This window comes from Onychostoma macrolepis, chromosome 23 (genome assembly GCF_012432095.1).
Source record: "Onychostoma macrolepis isolate SWU-2019 chromosome 23, ASM1243209v1, whole genome shotgun sequence".
Classification (NCBI taxonomy): domain Eukaryota; kingdom Metazoa; phylum Chordata; class Actinopteri; order Cypriniformes; family Cyprinidae; genus Onychostoma; species Onychostoma macrolepis.
This window is the reverse complement of record NC_081177.1, coordinates 3,985,390-4,006,787: the sequence shown is the minus strand read 5'-3', so window position 1 is coordinate 4,006,787 and position 21,398 is coordinate 3,985,390. Positions and strand designations below refer to the sequence as shown.

The window sequence follows — 21,398 nt, the reverse complement described above, 5'->3', positions numbered from 1 at the left end:
AAATCATGATGATACGATGAAGTCACGATGAATAATCTGAAGTGACTTTAGTTGACCTCGTCTGACCAGCTCAAATACAGCAGTGTTGTTTTACCAAACTGCTTCATATATTCCCACTTATCTCACATTTAAGACATTCTACAAACCCAACAATCATAAGATTAAACAACAGCAAGCATTGCAAGAGCAAGGACAATTATTTTAAAAATGTAATAAAAATACAAAGATTATTATTATTATTCATAGTAATACATCAAACTTTTAATAACTAATCTTCATTCAAATAATAACAATTATATTTATAATAACATTATTATTATTATTATTACAAAGAATAATACATCAAACTTTCATATAAATAACACATATATACATATATATATATATATATATATATACACACATACAGTATATAAAAATAATAACATCTTGATAATTATTATCAGAATCAGAATGAGCTTTATTGGCAGGTATGTTTACACATGAGGAATTTGTTTTCGTACAGAAGCTTCCGCAGTGCAACAGAATGACAGCGACAGGAAAAAAACTGATAATAAAAGAATAAAAATAGAACAAGTAAATAAAGAATAACAATATATAAATTGACAGTTGTATGTACAGGTATATTGTGCAAATTTGAAATGTAGACTAAGTATGCGTGTTGGATAAATAAGTGTATAAATAGTGTTGTGTGTTCCATGTTTAATGTCAAGTGTTCATGAGTAGGGCTGTCACGATAACTACTTTTTGTTGTGCGATATATTGCACCAAAATTAATTGCGATAAATGATATTATTGTCATTTTAAGACAATTTTATTTCACTTATTATGTAATTACAGTATGACAATATAATAGCATAATAATGCAAGTACACTCTTTCAAAGAACAAAGAACATTGTATTCTTAAGAATATTTAGACATTGGAACCAGAATGTGAAAAAAAAAGATGCTAAATACATAAAGCAAATACCGGCTCATTCAAGTTAATTGGCTCTCCTCTCTCATTCGGCTTAAAGCCAAAATGTTCCCACACCGGAGCTGAAGATTGCGGCTTTGAAACGAAGTCCATTGGCTGTAGTTGTCACGAAACACTTTATAACGCAGTGGGTTCAGTGCCTTCTCTTCACCTGTCGCTGTCCGCTCTGTGTGTGTGTGTGTGGGGGGGGGGGGACGCTGCCTAAGCCCCGCCTCCGCCACAGAGAGCAGACGAGATGACAGAGGCAGTGCGATCGACTAAAATGTTGGTGATATTCATTTTTATGTAAAAAAAATTATATAATCATTATTTTTAATTATAAAAAATGATCAGTCGCAATATATCGCGGCACCAAAAATGATCGCGCTCATTTCCATATATCGTGCGATAAGTCGATATATCGACAGGCCTATTATGAGATGGACTGTCTGAGGGAAGAAGCTCAGAGCCAGTCCTCAGAGCTCTGTAGCGTCGACCAGACGGCAGCAGTTCAAAGAGCGAGTGTGCTGGATGTGAGGGTCCAGAGTGATTTTCTTAGTCCTTTTGCTCACTCTGGATGAGTACAGTTCTTGGAGAGCAGGGAGGGTTGTACCAATGATTCGCTCGGCAGTCCGGACTACCCTCTGTAGTCTTCTGAGGTCAGATTTGGTAGCTGAGCTGAACCAGACAGTTACTGAAGTGCAGAGGACGGATTCAATGATGGCGGAGCAGAACTGTTTCAGCAGCTCCTGTGGCAGGTTGAACTTATGGAATAATAATAATACTCTGATTATTATTATTATTATTATTCATTAAATTAAGTGTTTCTGGATGGGTGCTGTCAAGGTCTTCTGGTTTCTTCTCTACCAAGCAGTGTTCCTCAGAGGATGCGTCTGTGTCGAGTTCATCTGCTGATTACAGGAAAAGGAGAGTTTTGCACTATTAGTACTTATGTCAGTAAAGTGACAAATTTATACAGGGCTATTGAAGTTAGATTATTATTAACTACATGGAAATAAACAAACAATATATTTATTTCAATGGCCACCTTTTTTATAAAATTTTACAATTATATGTAATATCTATGTCTTGCTCAACAAAAATTGTTAAACAATTGAGCATAATTCAGGAAAAAATTCAATTTAAATTTACAATGATCGACAACTTTAGCAAAAATGCAATTTACACAGAATGCATCTCTGTGAAGATATTTTTGAATTGCATTTAATTTTGACACTTTTTAAAAGGGCTAGAAAAACAGTGTAATTATCCCGCAATTCTAATAAAGAAAATGTCCACATGGCGTGTGTCAATTCACGTCAAAACCCTTAATGTTTTAATATTGCCTTTTAAAAACACTCAAATAACGAAACCGTTTTGGAATAAATATTTGACTGTCTGTCAGTGTCAGAAAGTTTCTTTAAAATAGCTGATAAATTTAAGGTCTTGTTGTAAATTGATAAATCCCAATTAAAATGTATTTTGATCACAAAACCCAAGAACATCAAGTCTAGTGAACTGACCTCCAATGATGCTTGATTGAGTGTCCGCCACTTCTGAGTCCACGGTCCGGTCAAGGGAATCAAGTTTCTTCCGGTTTTTCTGTAGAGGGATGAGAGATTTAAATCACACTAAACTGCACTGTAAAAATATATGATAACTGCTGTTAATACGTGTTATAAAAACAGACCTGCTGCTATATTTGTGTGTAATAATACTTACCTTTTTATATAAGTATACACTGACAACAGCAGTGACCACCACTATGATTAACACGGTGATGACCCCGGTGATGACCCTAGCAATAGTCACTGTGTTGAAGTCTTGTGGTGGGCTGGCTGTGATGAACGGGCCACCAGAAGACCCTAAAATTATTTTGGATGAGAAAAAAATAAATAAATAAAAAGTTATTTTTTAAAATTATGTCACATTCACCCATCATGCCCAAATAAAGTTATAATAACAATACATTTTAACAGCACTCAAGATTACTAACCGTTGAATACAACGATGAACGTTTCCTTGATCGTGTTGTTCCCGATCACTTCGAGAATGCGCGTTCCTGCGTCTGTGGCACGAGGATCAAGAATAACAACAGAGACGTGCTCAGATCCGAGCTGGAGTTCGAGTCCGTCGCTGTCGATGGCGGTGCACCCTCTCTGCTTCTCTTTGATGGAGCAGAAGCGGAAGATGGGAACTTGTGTGCCGTTGTCATAACGACTCAGCGTCACTCGGTTGACATCCCTCATTTCAGGTGTGTTGACCCGTAAGGTGCAGTTTTCTCCCCCGTTTACAACCACCGTCATGTCGCTCACGGCACCTGATAAAATACACATTTATATTGCTTAGTGACACCTTTTTTTTTTTTAAGACACACGTCTTTAGTACGCGACACGAATTCTCAGAGCAGTGATGAGATTTAGATCACACGATATTCTTTTCCAAGCTTGCGTTTCCGGTGTTCTGTCGATTTGTGCTAACCATGTCAGGTTTTGCTACCTCCCATTTAAAACAGTAGGTAGTACAATTCGACAACGAGCAATGCTACCTGTCAAATTATGATTTATTAATGTCTACACCTACCACAACCCTAAACCTTCTCTTACAATAACGCACATACAGTAATCGTGTGTTATATTCGCGGTTGTGGCTAGCAGGGATACAGCTACCGGAAGATGACAGGACACCGGCATTCGCATCACCGCCTGCGCAGTGTGACAGGAACTTCACAGAACAACACGGAAAGCTAAACGCCGGAATGCTTCAGTAGCTTTACTTACCGGTGAGAGCAAGACAGCTTGCGAGCGTTAAGAAGCGGAGGATTTTCATGGATTCAGCTCGGTTCGTCTCTTCATGGAGTAGTAAAAGTCTTTGTCAGCAGCGGCTACGTGTGACTCCCTGAAGCTCCAAACTGTGGCAAAACAGTCGCCACGGCGGTGTATTAGTAGGCTAGCGGAGCGGGGTGGGACGAGCTCCAACGCCGCTTTAAGCAAACTACGGATACGGCATTTATACCTTGTGTGTGTGCATTGATAAAAGTAGGCCTAACTATAGTTTCAGCGTCTCGCTGAATTATGCCTAATCTACAGTTTACCTTTTCATAACAGTTATGCACGTTTTGTGCTATCCTCCATATGACATTACCTTTGTGTAACATTAGGCTACAGCAGCGCAACCTTCAGCTATTGTCTACATTGATTTCAGTCGTTTTGATATTATATACACGTTGCCCTTCAAAAGGTAAGATTTCTACTAAAAGATAAGATTAAGATACGTTGTTCAGTGTCACACGATCCTTCGGAAATCATTCTAATATGATTATTTGCTGCTCAGAAAACATTTTTATTGTGATTAACGTTTTTATAATGATTTTATTGTTATTCATTTTTACTGCTTAATGAAAGTGGAAACAGTGTTTGAGACACGGAGAGATAGTTAAATTTCATTAATATATATATATATATATATATATTTTTTTAATGGAATGCAGTTATGCATTTTAAATTGTGGCCAGGTGCGAATGCTTTTTGGGCCATTGTATGTAAAGAGACCATTTTTTGGTTGTCCTCAAGAGTTTTAAATATTAAAATTTATTTAAATACAAGGATTGGTAAAAGTGCCAGAATTGTTTAAAAAGTGTCATTGTTTACTATGTGTCCTATTTTTATACATTCAGAGACTGCTAGATAACTGTTCTCGGCAAGTCTAAGGCCTATCTTTTAATACAAATATTTTAAAAAAGTCATTACCATCTCACACAATATCATATGTTCACTTCATTACACATTATACAAATATTCAGTAAACCAAAGACAAATCAAGGCCGTAGTCCAGTGATTTTCAATCCTGTTACTCGGGACCCACTGCTCTGCACATTTTGCATGTCTCCCTTATGTGACACACTCATTTGAGTTCATGGAGCTCTTTCCTAATGAGCTGATGATCTGAATCAGGTGTGTAAATTAGGGAGACATGCAAAATGCGCAGAGCTGTGGGTCCCCAGGAACAAGTTTGGAAACCACTGCCGTAGTCCCATCTTTATTCCAGAACGGGGGGGAAGAGAAGAGATACCCTCCTTATGAACAATATGGCTTTTCTTTTAAATTGTAAAATATTTAGATATAAGTTTAGCATGTGCAGGATGATGCATCAGCTGCAGCTGTGCTTTATAGAACAGAAATTTAGTTGTTATAAAACAATGTAAAATCTAACTTTTAAGAATATATAAATATGAATATTAATACTGATATTTGTACAAATGCCATTCATGTACAATACTAAATCAACTATTTAAATTATTTTGACAATTTAGTTGAATAATTGAATAACCAATAACAGACAAAGCAGAATCCCAGTAGAAGAGGCTCATCTGAAAGGTGTAATTATTCTATGACTTGCATACAGGCATAGGAATATTTACATATTTAATAGGCCATATTTTAACTGATGTCATAATAGCAACACTATGAATGCAAACTTAATGTTTTCACTCAATTAGGCTAACAAAGGTTTTAGTGAAAGTGAAGATGTGCATCTAATTCATGGAAATATTAAATAACACTCCATTTCATATTTTTACTTAAAAAAAACAACAACATTTACATCACAAATCTAAAAACACTGTCCACAAAAAAAATTTGATATTCAACACAATAGATCACTATTTTCAGAGACACAAATTTAGATCAGGTAAAACGGTTTCGACTGACTAAATTTCACAGATGTTGATATTCAGATACAATGACAAATTTTAAAATAGTACAGCCATTCATCAAAAGTGCTGAGATTTTGTGCCATCTATGGTCAGAAAGAAAATTAGTGTCCAGGGGATGGAGCTCATCAAGTACAAGTATTAACTAGCTTAAAAAATAAAAATAAAACCTCAGGGCTCAATACAAGGACCGCTAGACTGGTTGGGCCAGTAGATCAGATATTTACTTGCCTTTCCAAAACATTAAGTTGCCCCGCCTAAAAAATAAAAGTTATTGCATTTTGACAAATAACATATTGGTGGATCTTCTCCTAATATTAAAAACATGTGGGTCATCCTGGAATGGCCTATTCAACAAGTAAAAATAATGTGGGTACATCGACTTGGAAAAATAGTTCATAAATCAATTCTCCCAACCTTTAGACTGATTTCATGGAGTTTGTTCATGGTTCTGTTTGCCCTTTTTGATTAATATATATTACAGGTTTCAGACCCATATAGGAGGTATTACTTGCCACAGAAATCCTATGACATGTGCTTGGTTTGTGTTGATCAAGATTCCTATACAGCAGTCATAGTAGACACTTGTGTATGTAAAGCTTAGTAATTTTTATATTTATATACAGGTGTTTTGTGAATGTCATTTTGTGTCATGCCTTTACCACATCTGTGAATAAAAATTTAACACAGAATCAGTTGCTCTCTTTATTCAGTAAAATGCAACTACTCCCATGCGTAACTTCTGTTTGACATGAAAACGTACAAATTACTGAATGGTCTGTTTTAGCCATTTGTTATTAAAATGTCAAACATTTACATGTTATTATGAGTTTGTAGAACTAAAACATTGTGAAAGCAGTGCAAGGTTGCAAACTCTTGAACACATTTGAGTCAAAATGATTTCAATCTGAATCACAGTTCATCACATGGTTAAAGATTTTTCACATTAAACTACCTCAGGCAAATCATTACATCAGTCATGAACCATGACACAATCTAGAGTTTAAATAAACATGGCAGAAAAGAGAAACATTACTGTAGTACTGACCAGTGGGGGGGGGGGGGTTTAGGTGTAGGGTTGGTGTAGGACAATAGCACATACATTTGGTACAGTATAAAAACCATTACGCCTATGGGATGTCCCCACTTTTCACAAAAACAAACGTGTGTGTGTGTGTACTTGGATGGGTTAAACGCAGAGCACAAATTCTGAGTACGGGGTCACCATACTTGGCCACACGTCACGTCTATCTTTTTGCACTGTTTATGGTTTAGGGAGTTAAGCAAGTCTGGACTGTATTTAGTTTTTTTTTTTTTTGACAGGAAATGTAGAGGTGTAAAAGTCGGTTTGTAATTGTGGGCTTGTCTGCCCCGGCGCTAAACCCTAGTGGTCTTAACAGAAACCTTTCATAAATCAGAATAAGGATCTGCACTCAGGAAAGGATTAACTGATCAAAACTGCATTTTGAGAAGTTTCACAAATCAGACTGAAGTTAAGGACTCTGGGAAGGGTTAACTCACTACAACTGTACTGTGAAAGATTTCACAAATCAGGAAAGTGATGTTATACACTCAGGGAAGGGTAAACCGTCCAAAACTATACTGGGTCATTCTGCATCAACTCAACCAGAGGTCCCCAGCTCAAAGTTTTGATTTTGCTATAGGGGTGGGCGGATTGATCCTAATATTGATAATATCGATACCAACGGTGGTAATGGTATCGGATCAATACTGCCTGATGAGATCGATACTATAGGTTAAATTTTCTGTCCTCTACACTTTCAACAAAGAGTAGACATGTCTGTGTGCGTGTCTATGCTGCTCTTTTCACATCTCGTATGCAAACATTGCTGCTCCTCCCCTGCTATGCTGTTTTGTTGTCATGCCATCACGTGACTCAGCGGATACTTTTGGCTACAATGAGAGCTAGAACAGTAGAAATTTGCTACTGTAGCAACACCATGAACTTATCCACCTTATTTTTAAATGTGGAAGTAAGCCGTTTTCTGTGAATGTGCAAGACTTCTGTAATAAAGTGCAATAAACGGTAGAATTGTTTGAGCTATCCACCCTTTGTGTTTATAATTAAGACAATACCTTAATATAATAAGGTAAAAAACACCGGTTTGCAATATCATGCAGCAAAACGAGCTGTTTGTACAGCTTAAAAAAAAAAAAAAACTGAAAGCGGATGAGACCCATTAAATTTACAGAATTTGGCCTTTGTATACAGTATCACTGTCTTCAAACATTAAGCCACGTTAAGTGTTTTTTTTAATGATGGTTTTCTTGCATGCACTTTGCATATCCTGGGCTGCTTGCCTGCATAGAGTTTGCATCATCAGTGCACTGAGTTTGGCCTTTTAATATTATTTTCTTAATGCTTTAATCCACATTAATAACACTTTATAACTTTTCTCTATGGGAGGAAAATGCTTAACATGAAACTTTACGTATTGCTTTCATATTCTGGGCTCCTCTGCATGCAAACTCCTTTTTAGAAAGGCAAAGAATATCCACATATCTTTTAAGTTAAATGTAATATTTTAGTTATATCAACATTAGTTTTCAAAGTGTAATTGGTCATTTAAATATATGTTTTTAAAAGGAAAAAGTATCAGTAACGGCGATACTGGCCCTGTATTTACTTGGTATTAGATCGATACCAAAATTTGCAGTAGTCTATCGCCCACCCCTATTTTGCTAATATTTTCTTTAAGTAATATAGACATGTATAGTGATGAAAGCCAAAATATTATATGTCATGGTTGAATACTTACGGAGTAATCCACTATTTTGTAGACGGGGGTCAAATTTGTTTTCTCACAATTTTCACCGGAGATTCAGAACCAAATTACAAGGGGGTAAAAATGGCTTCAGAACGATGGCAGCATCCTAATGTTACTTTTAAACAGAGATTAGTATGTCTGTAAGTAAAATCTGTTGACTTCGGCACATAATGCAACAAAGATTGCTAATGGTTACCATTCAAAAATGGGGAAACCTTTCAAGTTTCTTCTCCAAAGTTTGCATGCCTGTAACTGAAGTAGTATAAAGATATGTTAATGCCCTTTTAGATGTTGGGTCTTTTGGCATCTTCATTTTAAAGACCCTATATGGTTCAGTTCCAGAGATATTGGAAATTCAATATGGCTCCAGAAGTAAATTTTTTAAATATACACATCTTAGGAACCAGAATCTAAAATCATATTAAGATAAGTTGAATACATGAATTACAGGCACACAAATTTTGGAAAAAGAACACTCAAACATTTGGTTTTTGACCACTGAAAATGTGTACAATTGAACGATTTACTGCTGGAGCATTGAAACTAAAATATATCTGAAACTGAACCATATATGGCCCTAAAAAAAAAAAAAAAAGTCGCCAAAATCTCAGGTGAAAATTGTCATTTTCACCCCCCTCTACAAAATAGTGGATTACTCAGTAAATATTCATCCATGACATTTAATATTTTGGCTTTCATAACTAAACATGTTTATCTTTCTTCAGAATGAATATATATATATATATATATATATATATATAAGCAAAGTCAAAAATTTTAACTGGGGAAGTTTCTGAAATTTGGTTGATTTGACACAGAATGGCCCTACTGTGAAAGTTATCACAAACCTGAATAGCGATGTAAAGGACTCAAGAAAGGATTAATGGACCAAATCAGAATAGCGAAGTTAAGACCTCAAGAAAAGGGAAAACTGGCCAAAACCGTACAGTTAAAGTTTTCACAAATTACAATATTTATGTTAGACGCTCAGGAAAGGGTTAACTGACCAAAATTATTTCAGAAAACAAGGTTGTGTTACATCACAACTGTTTCGAAATGTTTTAATTTCAACGGATCATATTCCTCTTATTTAAAGGTATTTAATGATTTGTTATTTTTTTATATATTACAATGGGTTTGTAAACTTTTTATACACACAAATAAATTACTATATTGCCAAAAGTATTGGGTCACCCCCATCTAATGAACAGGTTTGACTACTTTAAGATGTGTACTCATGGAAATTACTAATGTTTAAGCATATAATGATATTCTAGGGAATTGTGTGCTTCTAATTTTAAAGCAACAGTTTGGACAGGACCCTTTTCTATTCTAACATGACAATGCCTCTTTGTATAAGACGAGGTTCAAAAAGAAATGATTGATTTAGTCAGTGTGGAAGAACTTGACTTGTCTGCAGAAAGCCAAGTCCTAATCCAAGCTGAACATTTAACTAATAACATTTAAAGTGTGACTTTAAATGCAGATCTTGAGCCAAAAACTCTTTACCAAACACCAATGACTTGTACATATGGGTACAGTCATTTTAGACACTTCCAAAACTGTTGCAACAGATGGAAACACAATTTTTAAATACATGAATTATGTTTCCATCTTTGTTGCCACAGTTTTGGAAGTGCCTTTTTCTGTTCTAAAGAAGGGGGCGTCCCAATACGTCTGTCCATATAGTGTATGTACAAGTCATTGGTGTTTGGTAAAGAGTTTTTGGCTCAAGATCTGCATTTAAAGTCACACCAGAGGTGATCAGCTTGGATCAGGACTTGGCTTTCTGCAGACCGGTCAAGTTCTTCCACATTTCTTTTTTAACCTTGCCTTATACACAGAGGCATTGTCATGTTAGAATAGAAAAGGGTCCTGTCCAAACTGTTGCTTTAAAATTAGAAGCACACAATTCCCTAGAATATCATTATATGATATGCTTAAACATGAAGATTTGTACTCGTGGAAATTACTAAAGTAGTCAAACCTGTTCATTTGATGGGGGTGACCCAATACTTTTGGCAATATAGTGTACGTACGTGCGTTCCTGTACTTGTACTATCTTTGTGAGGGCCAGTTTGAGTTTTAGACCATCGGAGTGAGGACAATCAGGTAAAGTGAGGACATTTTGGCCGGTCCTCACTTTCTGGGACCCCTTTAAAGGCCTGTTTGAGGGTCAAGACTTGGTTTTAGGGTTCAGGTTATAATCGGGTAAAGGGTAGGTTTAGGGTAAGGGTTTGGGTGAGGCACTTAGTTCTGAAGGTTAGGGTTAGGGTAAGGAGCTAGAGATTGCATTGTGTCAACGTATGTCCTCACAAAGACAGCTATACAGAGTAGTGTGTGTGTGTATAAATTAGGAGTATACCGCGTCACTGAATTTACAAATCATGAAGAGTGACACGCGATATTATTTGCATATCCAATACAGCTCACTGCGATTTTATAGCCAGACGAAATCTCAACAATAAACCGCAAGCTAACTTTACTGCGACCGGTGAATGTGTGGTTACCAATGAATGAGACGCTACATTTTATTCAAAACATGTTCAATATTGACTAAATCTATATATTTTGGCTTTAATAAGATTCACAATCAATAAACGAGAATGAACCGTCCTCCGTGATTCTTGTTCATTCCAAAAACAAAGCACTTGAACGCGACAAAACACGGAAGGAAATGTTAGCATGTGATGTAGCATGACAACAAAACAGCGGCCTTCTGTCTGAGCGAACTAAACTATCACAAAGCCCTATACTTGAATTATCTTCAGCACTACTTGCGATTGAATGACTTAAAATCATTTGAATGTTTAAACTGAAAACCCTTCAAAAACACGAGGAAGCAGCACTGATCCGATATCGTTCAGATGGTGATATAATGTTAGGGGGACTGAGACAACAGACAGAGGGCTTAAAACACACACTTAATGATTTCACATTGGGAAAGGTCTGCTGTCAAACAGCCTATTATACTTACTTGAGATGAAGAGAACGAGCAGCAAACGTCGCATCCTCCGAATGTGTTTGGCTTCTGTGACGGTGTTGTGCCAAACTCACAGGTACTGGAACGTGCTACCTGATTGGTCCAGGTCCACCTGTTCCTTTTTCTGATTGGCTGAAATTCACAATATCCGGTCTCTACCTGTGGTGAGAGCGAATCAGGTAACGTGCTGTGAAACGTACCTCCATTAGGGACTTCCCCGACGAGCGGAAGTTCGAGAAAGTTCTGTCCGGCCCTGCGTCCCGATGTTCATACTATCCGTCCTAAATAGTAGCCTATATGAGATTACAATAAGTGTGTCCCAAAGCATAGTATGTTGAAAAGAGTATGACAAAAGTCCCCGGATGGTACTATTCATACACGTGTGAGCACAGATACAAACACACACAACACACACACAGACATATCTGCACTCATACAGTATACATGTATGGTTACAGTTTTATATGACCTAATAAATAAATATAGACTGTATGCATTGAAATAAATGATAAAATCTGAAGACTATTTAATATTTATGTTCAATAAAACCATTCAAGTGTAAATTATATCATCGTTTTAATAAAACATACAAAATAATGCAGAACCTATATAGTCATAGGCAGAATTATTATACACTTTGGTGCGTGACGTCCACTGTAGTGGACAGATATATTTTCTGTCACAGAAAAAAAAAAAAAATGTACAAAAAAAACATATTGTTAAAATCTGGATAAATCTATTTCTAACATCCTATTTAACTGAAAAAATATTTTTTGTGCCTGCAGTAGCCGCAGCTGTATCCCTTAGCCTTATCATCCAAATATGAAAACAGTTAGAAAACAAAGCAGAAAATGTATTTGTTTTATACTGCAGCATTGTGGAATATTTTCTTTACAAATTTGAATTAATTTACTTCCCTTCCATTAAAAGGGTTAAACGTTTATTTGTTTGTTTATGAGATTTATAAAAATAAGAAATGAACGAAAAAATATTCCAAAAGAAAATAAATAAATCCATAGCACAAAAGGAAAAACTAATAAATGCTATTTAATTTAATATAATAAATGTGGGCCTAGTAGTTTCTCTATTTATTTAAACATAAGCCTTCTGCCAAACAGTCTAGCATTCATTGTTCTTGTCCTTCAGACATAACTGAGGCTTTTTAAAAAGGAGAAAATGATTACATAAAATTATAAAGTAAGTGGAAACACAAACATATTACCAGGGAAATTCATTTATAGTGAAAAAAAAAAAGGTTAATTATGTTTCCTGCACATCTGTCTGTCTGTTCTGCCTCAACAGATTAATACGCATTTTTTAATCAGTTGGAAAAAGTTATAACGGTGAGTGGACGTGTTTGAGAGTCCGTTTTCAGTACAGCACTGCGCGCTTGTGGTAGAAGTCAAGTAACTGATTTTATTGCAGGTCACTTCCTCAAAAGTCCATCTGTTCAGTTGAGTTTCAGATTCATTACCAAGAGAACAACAACTCAACGCAATATCAGCACGTGCATCAATATGTGGGCTTTCATCTTATATTTAATCTGCGTGGAAGGTAAGATAACACATTATATGCATATTTTAATTGTGTTCTAAGGTTAAGATTAAATTATATTTAATTGTCCTCAATACAAAAGGACAACACTTTAAAATGTGTCTGGCCACTCTAAGCCACAGTTCTGTGCTGATATACACACTCATGGATAAGTGAGCATTCTTATGACTTGCATAACTGTGAACTTTTGAGAAAATGCAGCTGAACATGTGGCCTGGTTCAGTATAAATGATTGACTTCTGATCTTTAGTAAATATACACAATTCATAACAAATCTAATCTAAAACAATATACAGTTGCAATGACATCAACAATCAGAATTTTTTTTTTTTTTATAATATTATACACAAGTCACAAAGTGGAAAGAAAGAAAGACAGACTTCATTTTTTTGATCATTTTTGTGATTTCTCACAACATTTTTTGCATCTGTTTATGTGTTAAACTAAAAGAGTGTCACATTTTCATTTCTGCCATTGGTTTCACTTTTCGAGGTAAAGAAACGTTTCTGTCCTTTACATGCAGCATTGTCTGAAACCACAAAAAGACTTCCTTTCGCCCTCTTCAGATCAAGTTCTGTCAAACCTGCTAGAGTCGCCATACAAACATGCATGAAAAGAAGAAATCAAAGATCTTGACATTTTTGTACCACAGTTCAAGCTTAAATCTGACTATTAATATGAAATTAACTCTACAATCTTCTTCTCTGAAGGATCTTGCATATGGTTGCACATCAACCACAACACTTAACAGAGAAACCTCAATGACAGTAACAATCAGTAAATGAGTTTTTATCATCACCACACAACTAATAGTGTTGACAAAATCAACAAAAGTATAAATGTCAGTTGCAAAGGTCCATTGGAAAAACAATAATCCTATAATATGAATCGCATACTTCATGCATGCTGCAATGGATTAGGTCCTGTAAGTGTAATGATTTGTATTTATTTAAATACATGCATTAAAGTATAAACGGCCCAGACTATATTAAACACAGGTTTGTTTGGTTTGTGTCGACCACATGTGGTGAAATGTTGGTTGCCCAGAACATCAAGCCATTGAAATTCAACAGGTGTTTAGAAACCATAATTGTCAATACCATATTAGTAATTTGTTTACCTGTGTATTTCACTTGTTTTCATGTTGTCTCAGTGGGTGCAGAAGTTAATGACTTTGAAACAGTTAAAGTGATGGAGGGAGGTGTTCTCAATCTACATCCTGGACTGGAAGATCTAAAGCGAGACGTTCAGATCATGTGGACGTCTGAAAGTGGCAGAGGTAATATTCGTCTCGCACAGATGTATCAAGGGGAAATTTACACTCATTATGACATGAGATTCACAGGCAGAGTGCAGTTAGACCGAAAAACTGGAATTTTAACTGTCATGGACATCAGAACTAATGAATCTGGACTGTACGAAGCCTTAATCATCATCAATGCACGCACCACAGGACGGCGATACAAAGTTCATGTTTATGGTAAGTTACAGCTGCAGCCTCTATTGAAAAATAACATGGAAATCACAGGATATTGATTAGATTTGGTTCCATATTGATTATTGCACTGCAATACCGGCATCTTTAATTAAGGGAGATATGGCTTTAAGGTGATGTCCATGTTTCCTTGTGTCATACAGCACCCGTCTCTGTGCCAGCCATCAGCAGCAGCTCATCAGTTAGTGTGCACCAATCGACAGGTCTGTCTTTATGATTTCTGTATGAAATAATACAATTTTCTGTGGAGTTTTGTAGCTCACAATTCTAACTTTTTTCTCTCAATTGCACATTATGGAATGATTTGACTCATCTAGCAAAAAAATGTCCTCTTTAATATGTTATAAAAGAATAATAAAGGATAATTAAAAATATATATATCTTGTATTTTATGTATTATAGATAATTTGTTTTAAGTATATTATTTATGCTTTTTCTCTTTTTTTGACATATGTTGTAATTAATTTGTATTTATATATTTGTTTTTTGTAATCTAGTTTTTCTTTTAGTTTTATGAGTTTATTTGTTTTTCATTGTTTAGGTAGAGGCTCTAAATAAGCCCTTTGGGTTTTCTGCCTCTCCCTGCACAGTATATGGATTGTATTATTTATTATTTATTTTGTTTGTTTGCTTGCTTGTGTTTTTTATTGTACCTATTTACCCTTGTGCAAAATAAACTAAACTAAAAAAAAATTGCGAGTTTATAATTCATAATTATAAAGTCATAATTATGAGATGTATACTTTTGGGGAAACGTCTGAATTGTGATATATAAACAGAATTTTTTTTTTTTTTAAGAGTCAAAAATGCAAGAGGTAAATTTAGAATTTTGGGGGAAAGTCTGAATTGTGCAGACGTAAACTTAAAATTCTGGGAAAAAAGTCAGAATTGTGAGACTTAAACTTAGAACTCTGGGGGGAAAGTCAGAATTGTGAGATTTAAACTCAGAATTCAGGGCAAAAGGTCAGAATTGCGAGACATAAATGTAGAATTCTGAAAAAAATGTCAGAATTGTGAATTGTAAAATTGGTGGAAATAAGCATCCATAAAATGATTCCAGAAGTTCTGCAACAATACTAAAGAAAATATTACATCTTTTTTAATAGTTTTGTTATGATGTTGTTTGTGGGACTCTTTTTGTAAATTATGATAACAGTAGAATTAATTTCTTTCAGATACATCACAGGAAACAGAGGAGATCTGCTCTGTGTTCTGCTCTGTGAAAAATGATCGAGACGTGTCTATGTCGTGGTATAAAGGGAGTGAAACGCTGAATCAGACCAGCAATCCTGATCTCAACATCAACCTCAGTTTACCATTAGAGCTTCATTATAATGATCCAGAGACCTACAGCTGTACGGCTGCAAACCCAGTGAATAACAAAACCGTCCGTCTTCATGTGAAAGAGATCTGCCCACGACATGAAGGTATGAGAACTCAAACTACATTTACCATAGATCTCATCTCTTCCTGCCACAATGAACGTTGTGTAGCATTTTCACAAAGACATTTAATGGTACAGAAGATGTTTATGAATAAGTCTGTTCTCTTTCAGATTGTGTGGATCGTTGTGGCATCACTGAGGCTCCGATTCGTCTGGTTCTCTCTGGTCTGGTGGGAATCGCCACGGTTGGATTTCTTATCGATTATTTGAGGTTCTCCTCAGCTCAGAGAAGAACTGCTGCTTCTGTGTACTGAAGATACTTTTGTGAGATTTAGTGTGATTGTCCTCTCCTTTTACAATAGATTTTGGTCCTGTTGTATTTTATAACTGGGAACCAGTTTCTATCTAACAAAAACAATAAATAAGCTCTGTACAGTAGTATCATATATTTAGAAAACATGCTCTGGAAAATAAATTCTATTATAACAAAGGGGCCTCTGTCTATGCGGTGTGTTGTATGTAAAAAAAAAAATATTATTTAGTTTGACAATTAAACAAATAAATGTAATTTTAAGGTAGACTTGATCCCTTAACTCAATGGTTAGTGCCCATGTTCACTTTTTATAGTGTATATTCCATTGCTGCACTTTTTTGCTGTTAGGCAATATACACAAAATGCTTTTATAATTATGTATTGTTTTGTACAATGTACTTTTATTTAGGTAAGTAGCTCATCTCACAGCTAATGATAATTAGGGACACTAATACATAATCTGTTCATTTCCTACATGAGATGCACATGTTTTTCTCAGTGTGTTTACTTTCTGTCGTTACAGTATGTGTGTTGGCTAAACCGATTCTTGTGATGTAAGGAAGAGAATGGAAAGCATTTAAGATGATAAAAAAAAAGTTTTTACTTTCAACTTTTTTGGTTCTGCTTCCATTTTCCAATCCAATCCAATCAACTGACAATTCTGCATAACCCGTTTTAATCTAATGACATTTTGTTGTATGATTATGCAGATTTAAAGAAATGCACTGTTGTAAATGCCTTTGTACAGAAGCCTTCAGTAAGACTTGAATATATTTTAAATAATCAAATAAATACAAACAGAATGCACAGACAATACAAAAATATTGAATATATAGAAACATCAATAAATAATATAAAGAAACAATAATAAATAAAGCCTCAAGTGATGATTATCTTGGTCCAAACGAAACAGCTTAAATGTGACCTTGGACAACAAAACCAGTCATAAGGGCCAATTTTTTTAAATTGAGTTTTATACATCATCTGCTGAATAAATACGCTTCCCATTGATATAAGGTTTGTTAGGATAAGACTATATTTGGCCGAGAAAGAAAGAATGATGAAAGTTGAAGAAATTGTACCCATCTTCAAAATATTTTCTTTAAACTTGTCCAAATGAGGTTCATAGCAATGCATATTACTAGTCAAAAATTAAGTTCTGATATATTTATGGTAGGAAATTTACAAAATATCTTTATGGAACAAGATTTTTACCATCCTGATGATTTTTGGCATAAAAGAAAAACCGATCATGTATTTTTGGCTATTGCTACAAATATACCCGTGCTACTCATGACTGGTTTTGTGCTCCAGGGTCACATATTAAAAAACAGAAATAGCTTACTACTTGAAAATCTCCCATTTCTAATTAAAGGAAACTATTAAAAGGAGCCATTATTAGAGTACAGTGGTGCTACAAATAAAAGCAACAGTCATTTAGCCATTCATACTGATGCAAAACTATTAAAGGGCACCCATTATGTAGATGTAATATTGGTCTTAGGTGTCCCCAGAATGTGTCTGAAGTTTCAGACCAAAATACCCAACCGATCATTTATTATAACAGCTAAAAAATTTCATTTTTAGGGTGTCTAAAAAAAAAAAAAAAAAAAGAGCTGTTTGGGAGTGTATGGTAAAAAAATAATGCTAAAAAAAAAAGAATCGTTATAATGCAGTAACAGCTGTTGTGCCGGCAGGTGCTGCTCAAAGGCAGCAGAAGCTCCTGGGATCTCTTGGGAAAACAGCACCAGTGGTTACATTCCTCATCGAATGAAACATTTTGATTCCCTATTGTTGAACCATCTTGTTTTTCCATTCAGCTTAGTCCTGCACTGGATGAGGTTGCAATAATACAGTAACTATAAGGAACCTGCATGATCACTTCGGGATCTGTCCCTCCTAAATTTTCCTGTATGTCAATAGAAAAACACAATTACAGGATGCCATGCAAATCAAGACAAAAATCACGGTGTAGATGCCAAAGTATAAACTATAAGTATTTTAGGGTTGTAATATCCAACCATTATATTTTCAATGCACAATAAAATTACACCACCATGCAAAATATTTGCTGGTTAAAATCCAGTACTTGTTTCTTACTAAGGAAGACATTATTCTTGTCATTTTTCCACTACTATGCTGACTATAAAAGTTAAATAATAAATTCTAAATACTTCTTTTTGTCATTAAAACTTTTGACATTTGACTGTGTCTGTTATTTTGCATTAAAGCTGATACATTTTTTTTTTTTTTAAATATCTTCCATCTTATTTTGTAAAATGTATAAGATGGAACATTTTTATTGATATTTTTGAATGCACCATCACGAAATTCGGTAATATAGTTTTGCAAATCAGCAGATTTTTTATTTCCAAGATGCTATTTTCATAAGACAGGTTAAGATAAATTGCTCTGCAATGATACTTGCCTTTCTGCATTTCCTATAAATGACAGCGCCAACGAGGACCGCTAAAGCGAGGACCACTAAAACTGCGGCCACCACAGCTGCACTTATTCCTGCAGTAAATTCTCTGTGCGTGGCAGAAGCAGATTTTTCTGGGATGATGGTACTGAGTGGAGGCTCTGTAAGGGACAACGAGAACAAAAAACGTTGAGTGAATTCTTACATAACTAATAAATGCACATAGATTTTTTCGGTTTAGGTTAAAATGCATATATGCACAAGTGAAGAGTTCTAGGGGAACTGTTGAAAAGTTTCAAGGGAGAAAAGCAATATTTAAACTGAATATTTTGTTATTTTATGGGGTGGGGGGGGGGGGGGTATTATTGTAAATCTTTCAGGATTAGGGCCATTATGAGGATGTTCATATTTGAGGGTCAGTGGCATCTAAAAAGTAAAAAAATGTCCCCGAAAAATTACTAGTACCTTTTCCATTTTTCTAGATATTTTTCTTACAGTGTACTAACTGATCAACAAATCACAGATACAAGCTAAGTTGTATCATAAATTAACAATTATTATCAAATTAAACAATTGCAATTAGCAGCCAACTTATTTCACGTGATGTGTGTACTGCTAGGCATCTTTGGTTTCCTCATTTTGTGTAATTTAGATGGAAATTGTTTTATCAATAGCTGCTAAAAATTGCCAAATAAATTTTTTAAATAGCTACATTTGTTGCTAGGTGCTTTAGTTAGAAAAAGCTGCTAGGGTAGTGTGAAAAGTTGCTAAATTTAGCAACAAAATTGCTAGGTAGCAACACTGCTTCGACTCTGTGTTCTCTGTCAGATAGTGATGTTTGAAGCTTTTCAAAGCTTCGAATCAATTGCTTCGAAAAATGATTCATTGTTCACACCACACGCTGGTGACGCCTGCTGGTCAAAAGTTTGCAAATGCAACAAAAACTCAGGCTAATACACGCAGAAAAACTGCTTTTAAAGCCCATTGCAAATATTTTATTAAAAGTATACTACATTAAATGCAATAAAAAATAATAAAATACCATTAAATATGAAGTGTCTGTATGATGTGTCGTTTTTAAAATAATTTTATATTAATTTGCAAAGCTTGCTTTGTTTGTTTTATGGACAGCTTCTATATAGAGGCCAGTAGAGACTATTACCTACTTATTTTAATTACACAAATGTCTCGTTAAAAATGTCTACAAATCGATTAAACTGATCTGAGATCAGGTAAAAACTATAGACGCCGGTTCAATGCTTTGCTACTGTGGGGCGAACTCAATGAACTTGAATGATTCACGGGTTCAAACAGTTATGACATAACGAAGCCTCGAAACAAAAGATTCGTAAAAGTTTTGAAGCTTCACGAAGCAGTGTTTCAAAGACGCCCCTCACTATCAGCTCCGCGCTCACGCTCGCGCCTCATGACGCAACGTTACGACGCAACATGACATGTTCGTTTGTGGCAAGTTCACTTGAGTTCAGTCATTGATTGTGTTGAACAGTAACTTTCTTCGTTATTCTACTTCTGCGGTTAATTGCGAACAAATATCTACCCTCATTTTAATGGCATACAGTGGCTAAGGTGCCGTTTCTGCTACCGGAGAAAAACAAAAGCTGTTCTTTGCAATATGCGTTTATATGCTTTCCCAAAGTTTTTAAATGCCCTCATATGTCTGAATACCTCAATACAAACAGTTATTTCTCATAACTCGCAAAATATATGCTGCTGTCCTCTTGCAATCCTGTAAAATTATAATGAAGCAACTACTGTAGGGGATTTCATAAGACCCTGCGTCATATTACTTCGGAAATCAAAGACAATACAACACGCTACTGTAATACTTACGAGACACGGTAACGTTGTAAATCTTGTTCTCGAGCGGTTTGTTGCTGTGTTTGCGAATCTCGTAAAGCCCCGTCTGATTGTAGTGGACATTCATTAGGATCAGAGTCACACTCTCACGATCCGCTCTCAGAGAAGCCCCGGGTCTCCAGCGCGTCTGTGTACAGCCCCCGTTATGACAGATCATCTGCGCTATCGGTTCCTGTGACGAGTCGAGTGAGAGACGAAAAACTAGAACCTGAGGGTCTTTCTCCCACTTCTCAATGTGAATAGAGATGGTGAGGTTTCCTCCTTCCGACACCGTTAGCGACTCAATCTCATCATCATCTTCACCAACACCAGCAGCAGTAGTAGCAACCAGGGCACCAGCAGCAATGCCTTTTAAAAAAGTAAAGTATTCATAGTAAATACACTGTGTGCCAGTAAAGCGGACTTATCCTCAAATCAGATGTAACAGGTAAAAATTAACCCGTTACTGCTGCTCGGACCGGCACATACTTACCAATCCAACACGCTACTACGACGAAAAGCATCATATTCTTGAACGGTTCAGCCGGATAAACTATTGTCTTCTTATCACCAACGCGAAATACCCAACTCGCGTGAGCGACGCTGACAAGTTGGAAGTGGTTTAATCTAACCACGCCCACCAATATCACACCACAGGTTATGAGAGGTTACTCTCGGGGTATGCAAGTAACCAGAAACTTGTTCTCTGAAGATATTAAGCATATAGCCTTTTATATTAATATAAACTAACCTATGATTAAGAAAAAAAAAGATGTATATTATGTTAGGACAGTATTTCAGAACTATGCACATTGTTGCTGCACATGCAGAACTGCCTGTATATTACTTTTTATTGTTAAAATTTAGATTTTTTTTTACATCATAATAAACAACGTGATAAAAAAAAAAAAATCCCAATTCAGTTTTTTGCTGC

General features: G+C 35.5%; 3 protein-coding genes across 4 annotated transcripts; 1 reads left to right on the top strand and 2 right to left on the bottom strand.

Moving 5' to 3' along the window:
- Positions 1 to 448: 448 nt before the first annotated feature.
- Positions 449 to 11,545, bottom strand: LOC131532677 (uncharacterized). Of its 2 annotated transcripts, none has more exons than XM_058764530.1 (5): positions 11,434 to 11,545; positions 2,953 to 3,276; positions 2,679 to 2,821; positions 2,480 to 2,558; positions 449 to 1,867 (listed from the first exon to the last, which is right to left on the bottom strand). In XM_058764530.1, the coding sequence occupies exons 1-5, from the start codon at positions 11,465 to 11,467 to the stop codon at positions 1,722 to 1,724; spliced, it is 726 nt and encodes a 241-aa protein (XP_058620513.1). In that variant the 5' UTR covers positions 11,468 to 11,545; the 3' UTR covers positions 449 to 1,721. The 2 variants fall into 2 exon arrangements, with proteins under 2 accessions (XP_058620513.1, XP_058620514.1); XM_058764531.1 differs by having other exon boundaries at positions 449 to 1,864.
- Positions 11,546 to 12,756: 1,211 nt separating this feature from the next.
- On the top strand, positions 12,757 to 16,810 carry LOC131532254 (SLAM family member 5-like). Its single transcript, XM_058763771.1, has 6 exons — positions 12,757 to 12,782; positions 12,865 to 12,993; positions 14,147 to 14,473; positions 14,632 to 14,691; positions 15,664 to 15,915; positions 16,044 to 16,810. The coding sequence occupies exons 2-6, from the start codon at positions 12,957 to 12,959 to the stop codon at positions 16,184 to 16,186; spliced, it is 819 nt and encodes a 272-aa protein (XP_058619754.1). The 5' UTR covers positions 12,757 to 12,782; positions 12,865 to 12,956; the 3' UTR covers positions 16,187 to 16,810.
- A 133-nt stretch (positions 16,811 to 16,943) lies between these two features.
- LOC131532255 (uncharacterized) lies at positions 16,944 to 21,122 on the bottom strand. Its single transcript, XM_058763772.1, has 4 exons — positions 20,958 to 21,122; positions 20,459 to 20,833; positions 18,614 to 18,768; positions 16,944 to 18,094 (listed from the first exon to the last, which is right to left on the bottom strand). Exons 1-4 carry the CDS (start codon positions 20,989 to 20,991, stop codon positions 18,002 to 18,004), a joined length of 657 nt encoding a protein of 218 aa, XP_058619755.1. The 5' UTR covers positions 20,992 to 21,122; the 3' UTR covers positions 16,944 to 18,001.
- Between the last annotated feature and the right edge of the window lie 276 nt (positions 21,123 to 21,398).

Bases quoted from the DNA above. Each gene is read 5' to 3' on its own strand.
- LOC131532254 (XM_058763771.1), top strand. From the start codon at position 12,957: ATGTGGGCTTTCATCTTATATTTAATCTGCGTGGAAG. The intron at 14,474-14,631 runs GTAAGTTACAGC...TGTGTCATACAG, and splicing joins ATACAAAGTTCATGTTTATG to CACCCGTCTCTGTGCCAGCC. The intron at 15,916-16,043 runs GTATGAGAACTC...GTTCTCTTTCAG, and splicing joins GATCTGCCCACGACATGAAG to ATTGTGTGGATCGTTGTGGC.
- LOC131532255 (XM_058763772.1), bottom strand. From the start codon at position 20,991: ATGATGCTTTTCGTCGTAGTAGCGTGTTGGATTG. The intron at 18,769-20,458 runs GTAAGTATTACA...TGTCCCTTACAG, and splicing joins TTACAACGTTACCGTGTCTC to AGCCTCCACTCAGTACCATC. The intron at 18,095-18,613 runs GCAAGTATCATT...ATTGACATACAG, and splicing joins TTTATAGGAAATGCAGAAAG to GAAAATTTAGGAGGGACAGA.
- LOC131532677 (XM_058764530.1), bottom strand. From the start codon at position 11,467: ATGCGACGTTTGCTGCTCGTTCTCTTCATCTCAA. The intron at 2,559-2,678 runs GTAAGTATTATT...ATCCCTCTACAG, and splicing joins GTGTATACTTATATAAAAAG to AAAAACCGGAAGAAACTTGA. The intron at 1,868-2,479 runs GTCAGTTCACTA...TCCTGTAATCAG, and splicing joins TCAATCAAGCATCATTGGAG to CAGATGAACTCGACACAGAC.